This window comes from Otolemur garnettii, unplaced genomic scaffold (genome assembly GCF_000181295.1).
Source record: "Otolemur garnettii isolate 467f Iridium unplaced genomic scaffold, OtoGar3 scaffold00098, whole genome shotgun sequence".
In the NCBI taxonomy this organism is placed as follows: domain Eukaryota; kingdom Metazoa; phylum Chordata; class Mammalia; order Primates; family Galagidae; genus Otolemur; species Otolemur garnettii.
The window spans coordinates 5,727,463-5,736,874 of NW_003852493.1; the positions used below are offsets into that span (position 1 = coordinate 5,727,463).

Below are 9,412 nucleotides of genomic sequence, written 5' to 3' on the forward strand. Positions count from 1 at the left end.
GAAGCAATTAAAAGTGATAGTATAAAAATGTAAATAATATCTGCATTCTGTTCTCAGTCCCACCCTCCTGAGGGTGACCAGTCTTGTGATCTACTGTCTCATAGCACAGTTGTCGCCATGCTGAAACTAAACCGTACAGATTTGAGTTTTTATATTTTATTGGGTTTTAGTTAGCTCGTCAACTGGCTTTTTCTATTAGTCACATACAATGGTCTTTCTGAGGCATGAGATTAAGGTCCAGTTCATTCCTTTTAATAACTACATAGTACAGTAGAACCTTCATAGTTGACCACCTCCCAACATTGAACACCTCCTTAGGTTGACCTAATTTTCATTGACCAGACATGCCCTACATGTACATATCTGTACAGAAGGCCTAGTTCCTTATGTTGACCCCCCCATATGTTGACCAGTTTGTTACAGCCCCTTGGGTGGTCACCTTCTAGAGATTCTACTGTATGCTATAGCATGGTAACACCATAGTTTGTTAGAATATTAGCATGTGGATTGCTATTCAAATTGTTTCTAATAATGCTGTGATTAATATTTTATATATATTATTACTTTTATTTCTATAGGCTAGATGTCTAAAAATGGAGTTGCAGGGTCATGGGGCTTATGTCTTTTTAATTTTAATAGAGATTACCAGATTGCTTTCAGAAAGGGTATAGTAAATTACACTTCTTGACAGCATGTGCTGGTACCCATTTCCAGGGCACCTCACCAGCCCGGACTGTTACCTCTTCTTAAAATGTTTGCTAACATGATGCAAAATGACGTCTCATTATTCTTTGATTTTCTTTATCCTTGCTAGATGAAATTGAGTGATTTTCCCCCATTTTTAATTAGCATTTGTGTTTTATTATAGGAGCTTGCTTGCTGATATCCTTTGCCTATTTTTATCATGTTTTTTGAAAAATTTTGTTTGCGTGATTTTTATTGGTTCATTGTTTGTTATATGTTACAAATATTTCTGTCCTTTTTGTCATTTAACTTTCTTTATATGATCTTCTGGATACAACGTTTTATTTTTATATGGTTAAGTATGCCTGTCTTTTCACTTAATATTTTGGGGTTTCTTGTCTTATTTGAAGGAGGTCTTTATCATCCTAAAGTCATAAAAAGATTCTCCTAGAATCAGCAATATTTTTCTCATTGAATGAAATTTCTTCTTTGTCCTTAGTAAGTTCCCACATATACTTGCATCTGCTTCATTAATTCTTATTAAATTCCAGGGCTTTATTTGATTTGGGAAGAAAATTTTGAAGTAATAAAGTCAATCACAGTTTCTAAATATAACCCTCAGCAACAGAAAATTAAGATAGCCTTAATTTTTCAGTTTCTTATAATGGAAAAAGCAAAAGTTTAGAATTCTAGTTCAGTTCTTCCTTTACTAATTATGTGACCCTGAGCAAATCATTTATTTTGCCTGTCCCAGACCAGGATTGCTGAATGCAAAGTTGTCCTATGCTTTTTAAGGAAGAGAAGAATGTATGTAGAGTGCCTGGCCCACAATTGTCATTCATTCAGTGGTACCCAGTGTTATTATTTGTGCTATGATTTAACAAATAAAAGTTAGATATTTGATACTAAACATGTTCCAAACTTAAGCAAATAGATTTCTACATAAGTAAGCATGTATTTTATGCAAAAAAAAAAAAGTTCACAATAAATATGGCAATTTAAAGATTGTTTTAGTCAAGTAAATTAGTCTGAACAGTAAAAATAACATATATTTACACCCGGCAGTTCTTTTCCTAAAACTTTTCCTCTTTTTCTTTTCTTTTCTCCTGACAGTCATACAAACCTAACCCAAGTAAAAGGCAACACTGCTTAATTTGTCTGCTTTTTTAAGTAAATAGGGAATATGCAAGTATTTGAGAAAAGGTTATAAAAAATAAATTAAAATTACTTTTATATGTGGCTAACCAGTGGAAGGAGCCACATGTTAGGAGGAAAGGCAGGAGAGACAGGAAAACAAAGAAACATTAAACCTGGACCCCCAGGAACAGAGCGCTTGTGTGCCTGAGGACGGAGATGGGTGTTACTCTGAATGTACCCGTATTGAGCGTTCTCACCCCACACCTAGATATGCCCCAGCTCTCCTCTGAGCTTAGTGTTCCTTGTAGGGTAGATACAGCTTATGGTTATCAATAAAACATGACTCTTTCAACCTTACTTCCCCCAAATCCCAGCTTAATTTCTGAAAGTTTAGAAAGGAACAATGACGTTAGTGAAGCCATACAGATAAAATGAAAACTTAAAAAGTTAAGACAAAAAGTTTGAACGTTTCTTATACCTCTTGCACCAAGTAATAAATCTTTGCAAGGAATCACTTAATTTGCAAGGGCACAATTAATAAACGTGCATTCTGATTCTAGTAACTCTGACACATCCACAGATACACTACACATTCATCCATAAACCATCTGGAAAGCAGAAAGAACAATTGTAAAAGTAAACCTAGTAGAGTCATAAGAGAAAAATCTACCTGTACTAGATGGTATTTTGGGGGGTATTTTTTGCAGTTTTTGGCCAGGGCTGGGTCTGAACCCACCACCTCCGGTATATGGGGCCAGCGCCCTACTTCTTTGAGCCACAGGCCCTGCCTATATTTGTTTGTTTATTTTTTTTTTCCTGTTATATTTCATTAAGTTACTAACCAAACCTTAAATTAATCATTTTTAAAATTAGCTTACAATTCCCTAGGGCTATTCATTATACCTGTTGAAGGAAGGAAGATCAAGTTTAGCCTTATTGTTGTTCCTCGTGTCATTTTTATATTTTTTGCTGTGTTTGCAATAACTAGTCCAAATAAATGAAGTGGGAAATTAGTCATATTTTAAAAGTTTTTCATTTTAGCAAATAATGATTTATGCACATTATTATCATGTATTGTATAGTCAGTTAACCCTAAAATAAGCGTCTAACATTAGGTGATACACATTATTGGTCCTAATATTTTTATAATATATGTTCAACAGAAAGTGAGACAAGTTGTTAATGTTGTCATTATTTTTCATAATTCCTTTTTTAAAAAATAATTTCAGATTAATATGAGGGTACAGAAGACTAGGTCACTTTGTTTACCCTTGTTAGGTAAGGTCCCTGTTGTAGTTGTGCCCCAGGAGGTGTGCCATATAGCCTTACATCGTTCCTGTTAGGTGGGAGCACTCCGATCTCCCATCCTCCTCTACCCCCCAACCTGAAGTGAGTTTTTCTTTTTTTCATAATTTCTTAATAAGATTTAAAGTAATAGCTCATCAAGTATTCAAAGCCTTACATTTTAAGGAAAATCTCATTGTGTTTTTGACATTGAAAATTGCAACTGACACCAAGTATCCGTTTCTTTGTGTCAATATTCATTTGACGCCTAGGGCTTCCCCAAATATAAGGAATCTTATTTTAGTGTATTTATTTAGGAGATGGGGATCCACTCTGTCACCCAGGCTAGAATGCAGTGGTGCCATCATAGTTCACTGCAACCTCAAACTACTGGGCTCAAGCGATCCTTCTGCTTCAGCCTCCCAAGAAGTTAGAATCATGCCCTGCTAATTCCCCCACACCTTTTTTTTTTGTAGAGACAGGGTCTTGCTGTATTGCTCAGACTGGTCTTAAACTGGCCTCAAGCAATCCTCCAGTCTTACAAAGTGCTAGGGTTACAGGCACATGAGCTACTGTGCCCAGTGGGAATTTTAAATATCAATCAGTAAAACCATAACTACTAGAATTATTTATATTTACCTGTTACACACACACACACCTATATTAGCACAAATATCTATACATTTTACTTTTTAGGAGAAAAAAGTAAATGAAAATAAAGAGCATTGCTAGTTCAACAATGGAAAACGTCAGACTGTTGGACAGATTTTCAAAAATAGCATTCTGAGGCTGGGAAACTCCTGATTATCTGATAGGCAGGGCATGATTCCTGAGGGATCAAGAAATTAGACATGCGAAAAATACCATATTTGCCCATGCCACCAATGAATAAAGTGAAATCCCTGATAAAGCTAACTTGTTAAAAAAGCACTCAACAAAACATTGGGAATCCCAGGTTCTAGTCAGCTCTGCCTCCACATCTGTGACTTTTAACAAGGAGAACATTGTTTTATACCATAGATTTTTCTAATTTTCTTTTCCTACATTTAAAGATATTAGTACATTTTAAATGCTTTAAGAACCTCGGTGGTGCCTGTGGCTCAAAGGAGTAGGGTGCCGGCTCCATATGCTGGAGGTGGCAGGTTCAAACCCAGCCCCGGCCAAAACCTGCAAAAAAAAAAAAACCTCAAAAAGGATCATCCATAATATATTATGCTTATCTTTGTGTAAAAATACTCAAGTATCAATAAATGTTAAGAGCTGCACAATCGATTTAATGTACTATTAATAAATAAAATGCAGTATATAAAATTATCCTGAATGAATTAACAAGGTTTTCGTGTTTTAGTTTTTGCAGAAGGCTGGAGAAATACATACATGAATGAAATGTAAATTTCACTTTTCTTTAAAAAGAACCCAGCCTAATAAATTGAATAGATGTCTAAGGCTGAGCACTGTGACCAAGAGTAGGATAAAGGGCTGGAGGTGTTTACAAGAGGGTGACGTTTCGGGTGGATGGGAAAATGAGGAAGAACTCAAGGGCTGTGTGTAGGAAACCACAAATACTCCAGTGTAGAAGCGTGAAGAGGAGTGACAGGAGGCCAAAAGGGGACATTTGAGGGCCAGACTGTGGAGGTTCTTAAAACAAGGCTGAATATGAGATGGGCTGGGAAGGGCATGGTACACAGTGCATAGCACCATAGGGTTAGGAGTCAGACTGAGGTGGTTTCAAATCTTGGTTTCGAATGACCTTAAGTAGGCAAGTCAGTTCTCTATGAAATGTGAGCTATTGGGACTGCCTTGAAGTCATACATATAAGACATTTAGCATAAAGCCTGGAGCCCAGTAAGCCCTCAGGAAGGGTTACAGATTGTTGGCGAGCTTCACAAATTATCTGAAAGAAATGTGAAAAGCATATGCAAGGCCCCTGACCATGGTAGAGAGAAGACTTACTGAGGGATCATCACAGGAGAATAAAGTAATGTGAGCCCTGAACTAGGGCAGTGACAATAGGAGTGACAAGGAAGGAGATGGATTCAACCCAGGTTAGAGGGGTGGAGTGGCAGGACTTGAGAAATCACTAGATGTGTTTTTATATGGCTGCATGATACTGTCTCCCTCATTAGTCAGTCAAGAAGACTCTAGATACAGAATTGTCGAATATTTATACCCTTCTCACCCATCGTGGTGCCAGTCATGCACGGGTGTTCACCTTCTACTCTGTGGGGGTAATGTTAATGATTTTACAATAAAGAACACATATATTTTACTTATAAATATTCACAGGAATTAGGTAGCATTTACAGGTTCCATGCTTTATAGCTTCATGATAGATAACTCTGCTTTTGCTGCTTAAATTAAGTCCTACTTGTGAGAAGGGTGGGTACGTAATAGGTAGAATGATTTTGATAAAAGTGGTCAGTGGTGTTTAATACCACAGGCTCTTTGACCAGTAGGGGTATAACGTGGACTTTACGCAGTCCATAATAATGTTAGAGGAAGTACCCAGCTTTTAAATAAAAAGTGTGGCTATATCATGAGTACGTAGGTTTTTTTAGCAACTTGGACTTTCCTAGGAGCTCAGCAACTGTAAGGGGTTTCTATGGATGTGTCAATCGAGGTTTCTAGTTGCAAGAAATAGAGACTGACATGGCTAATTAAGCAGAAAAGGAGTTAATTAAATGGTTATAAGCGAATTCTCACATTTTCAAGGACAAGAGAACAAAGCTTGAGACTAAGCTCACAGAAACAGTGTCCAAATCTGTGCAAGAAAAATACTCAGATAAAGACATAGACACCAAGCACAGACACCGTGGATCATTTGCCAGTCAGGAACTTGATCTTGAGCCCTAACGTAGGAAGTTCAGCCAGAAGGTAGGGGGAAAAAAGAAATATTGAACTTCTTGTTTTCTGCAGTTGAAGTCTTGGTATCAGCACTCGAGTGCCCATCCGGCATGAGCACTTCTTTGTGGCAGAGCCTAAGTCACCTATCTCAGCTTCTTTGGGAAGGAATTATAGGAAATTAGATTCCAGCTTCTGCCATCAAGCAGGAATTTTCCTAGCCATTTTCTTGAAATTTTGTTTAAAACATCACATGGCCAGTCACAAAAATGAGGAAGATCTACTACTACACAATGGAATTTTTTTATATGTTCCTATTGGAAACGTATCTTAATCCTGCCCTGTTATGTTAACATTTGGCAATCCCCAAATGAGGAAAGCACTCTTGCCTGCAGTCCCACTGAACTTAAAGGACAAAGGGAAAATGATAGCTCAGGGAATATTTTGGGATTCACGAATGGTCCTTCCCTGGTCCAGCTTGGCACAGGCAGCCAGTCTTGTGGGAAAAGGTGTGTATAGTAAACAATTGGGTAAAATCAATGAAACAATGGAAGTCTATCCTAAAAACTGATGCTGGTGAAGAGCAAAGATTCAGTGTGAACTTACCCTAACAGCATTTTAAAATAAGTAGAACTTCCATGGTTGACTACCTCCTTAAGTTGACCTAATTTTCACAGAACAGACATACACTACATGTCTGTATCAATACAGGAGGGCTCTGCATATTGACCAGTCTGTTACAGTCCCTTAAGGGCTCAGCTTACAGAGGTTGTACTATACAAGATGTCCCAAAGGTTTCTGTATATAGGAAAATGGGAAATTGTAGCTGAATGTCCCTTTATTTACAAAATATTCACTACAAAACTTTACAAAGAGGTAGCCAACACATAGAAAATGTTTTAGAAACATTTTGTAAAATTTTGCAATGAATATTTTGTAAATAAAGGTTCATTTAGCTACAGTTTCCCACCACCCCTCGTATATGATGGCTATCTTGACCTGGTACTGAATGTTGCGCAGTTTGTTATCTGTTCAGTCTTTTGTTGCTGAACATTTAATAAGAGCCTGGGAACTGTTAGGCATTGTCTCACTCAGCCATTATGATTGTATTGGCATTATCGAGCCAGCTATTATTCTTCTAGGCTCTGTCCAATATGCTGACACCAGTTGGGTTCATTAGAAAAGGATTTCCAATATCAGAAAGTGATAAGGAATTCAGAGACTGGTTCTTATAAATTATTCTAAGAATAGTTTGTGGAATTTGTAACATCAGTACTGTCAAGTAATTGTACTTTGTAATTTGCCTGATTCCATAGGGAATCAATATACTTTTCAATTGAATTTTTACATGTAAACAAATATTTACATATAATCCTAAATAACATTTTAGGTAATATTTTAGGTTCAGATGTCTAGTATTTTGAAGTAGCAGTCATTGTCAAATGTAACTACTTACAGTATAGCATTTGCTTTGAATAAACTTGTAAGGAGATAATATGGCACAGGGAAGCTCAGGTTGGAGACGTTCTTGGAGACGTTGTTTGTGGCTTATAGCCTTCGTGATATACTCGATTTGATCTTTAGAGGTTTTGTAGCATGACATGAATTCTATTTATTGAAATCCCATCATGCTAACAATGAGAGAAATACAAATAAAGTTAAAGCATCTTCTTTGACAATAGAACTCGTTTGCCTTCACATGGCAACAAAGATTGAAGGATATAATTTCTCCGGAATATAATTTCTTTCCTTCCAGCTTTTTAAGATACGTTTAAATTCCACATTATGGCTTAGGCTTCTTCATTTGTTTCCCTTCTCTTCTTTCACACAGTGGCACATGTATAGTATTTGGACAATAGCAAATTCTGTTGGTTATGTCGTAGATAAATACAGCAAGAATTCTTCTGTAGGGCTGGAATTATTTTTTTCTTAAAAGATTTTGTATCAAACATGGTAAAGTGATTCTCATCATAGGGAGTTACATTTGTTTTTAGTGCTGTGCTGACATACAGTATGAGAGAGATAAAAATTAGGCATTGAGGTTGAAGAGCCTGTTGTGCCTCTGATGTAGTTACATCAAGTTAAGTCTCTGCAAACCTGAAATTTAATATGGCACTGCAGCAGAAGTACTGTTTAAAAAAACTCAATTAGAATCACAAACAAAAATACCCCGAAGATGTACATGTTTTCGATTCCAAACAAAGGCTGTTAGACTAGTGCCTTTAGGCGTGAAAAACCTATGAACCAGTAGGTTACCTATTCCATCCAAAATTTGAATTTCACAAAGCCACACTGCAGCTTTCTGTTATGGGTACGTTCCCGTGTTTCCTGTGACATCCATTAATCTATATATCTGTCTGAGCAGCAAGCCTCAGCGCCTTATATACCTTTTGTTTCCTTGAATCACAGGAGCTTCAGTTTCAACGACTCACCCGAGAACTGGAAGTGGAAAGGCAGATTGTTGCCAGTCAGCTAGAAAGATGTAGGCTTGGAGCAGAATCACCAAGCATCGCCAGCACCAGGTACAGGGCCAGTGGCTCTATCTTTACTCACTGTCAACTTAAACACTTCTTTAGGTTGTCCTGATTCTGTACACCATTGTTACTGTTAACTTGCTTTCCTGAATTTGACACCAAAAATGTCAATTTATTCTAATTTGCACAGGCCTCTTGCAATATTGATTACCTCTCAGTCCCGTGCTTAAAGTGTTTTATCTTGCATTAGCAAACCTCTATAGCAAAAGCTACTATGCTACCTTCAGCAATTTGATTTTTTGTTTGTAGACAGAGTTGATGGATATTGTCAGGATTAATTGCTAATTATTTATAAAGCTAATTGTCTGGTGCTTTGAAGACCTAGTATTGATTTGTTTTATAACTAAGAAATATTTCCAAATGATAAAATTTAGCTAGCTTTTAAAAATGCCTTCAGTTTGGGTTTTTCAGAGCTCTCTTAAACTATCACATGAACTAATTACTACATGAAATAATTTGGTGTATTCAAATATAGTAAGTACCAAAATGGGTGCATTATAGAAAAATACATTTAATCCCAAGTTGTATTTTTTATTTAAAGAGCTTCTTCTAATGCTATTTAAAGACATCATTGCTATAAAAATTATTACCACACATTCCAAATGGTTAAATCACTGCTTATCCTATCTGTAGATTTCTTTCTTAGTAATTACATATTCCTATAAAGGCTGTCATAAAATACTTTAATTGCTTGCATTTTTAAGTGTGGTTTATTTACTCTTTGGTAGGTATGCCGTCAATAATTTTTCTCTCAATTATTTCTAACCTCATGATGGTTCTACTTTTCAGTATCTTCTGTTATTTGTAGGCAAAAACTTCTTAGTGAATAGAATGCTGTTTGTACTTTCTCTTTTCCAACTGATTGTTGGTATGGATTTTAAACTATTAGGATGGTAAGTTATAGTTACATGAATTTTTCATCTCTGTCTTGA

At 36.4% G+C, this 9,412-nt stretch overlaps 1 protein-coding gene across 5 annotated transcripts in view; it reads left to right on the top strand.

Annotated features, from left to right (window-relative positions):
* PKP4 (plakophilin 4) overlaps positions 1–9,412 on the top strand; it is a 231,775-nt gene that overhangs the window by 118,464 nt on the left and 103,899 nt on the right. For 4 of the 5 annotated variants that reach the window (XM_003795963.2, XM_003795964.2, XM_012808991.1 and 1 more), the window contains exon 3: positions 8,356–8,468. The exons of the other annotated variant lie outside the window; for it this stretch is intronic. In XM_003795963.2, coding sequence (XP_003796011.1) covers positions 8,356–8,468 — 113 coding nt within the window. The remainder of the gene's footprint in view (positions 1–8,355; positions 8,469–9,412) is intronic. 5 annotated transcript variants of the gene reach the window in all.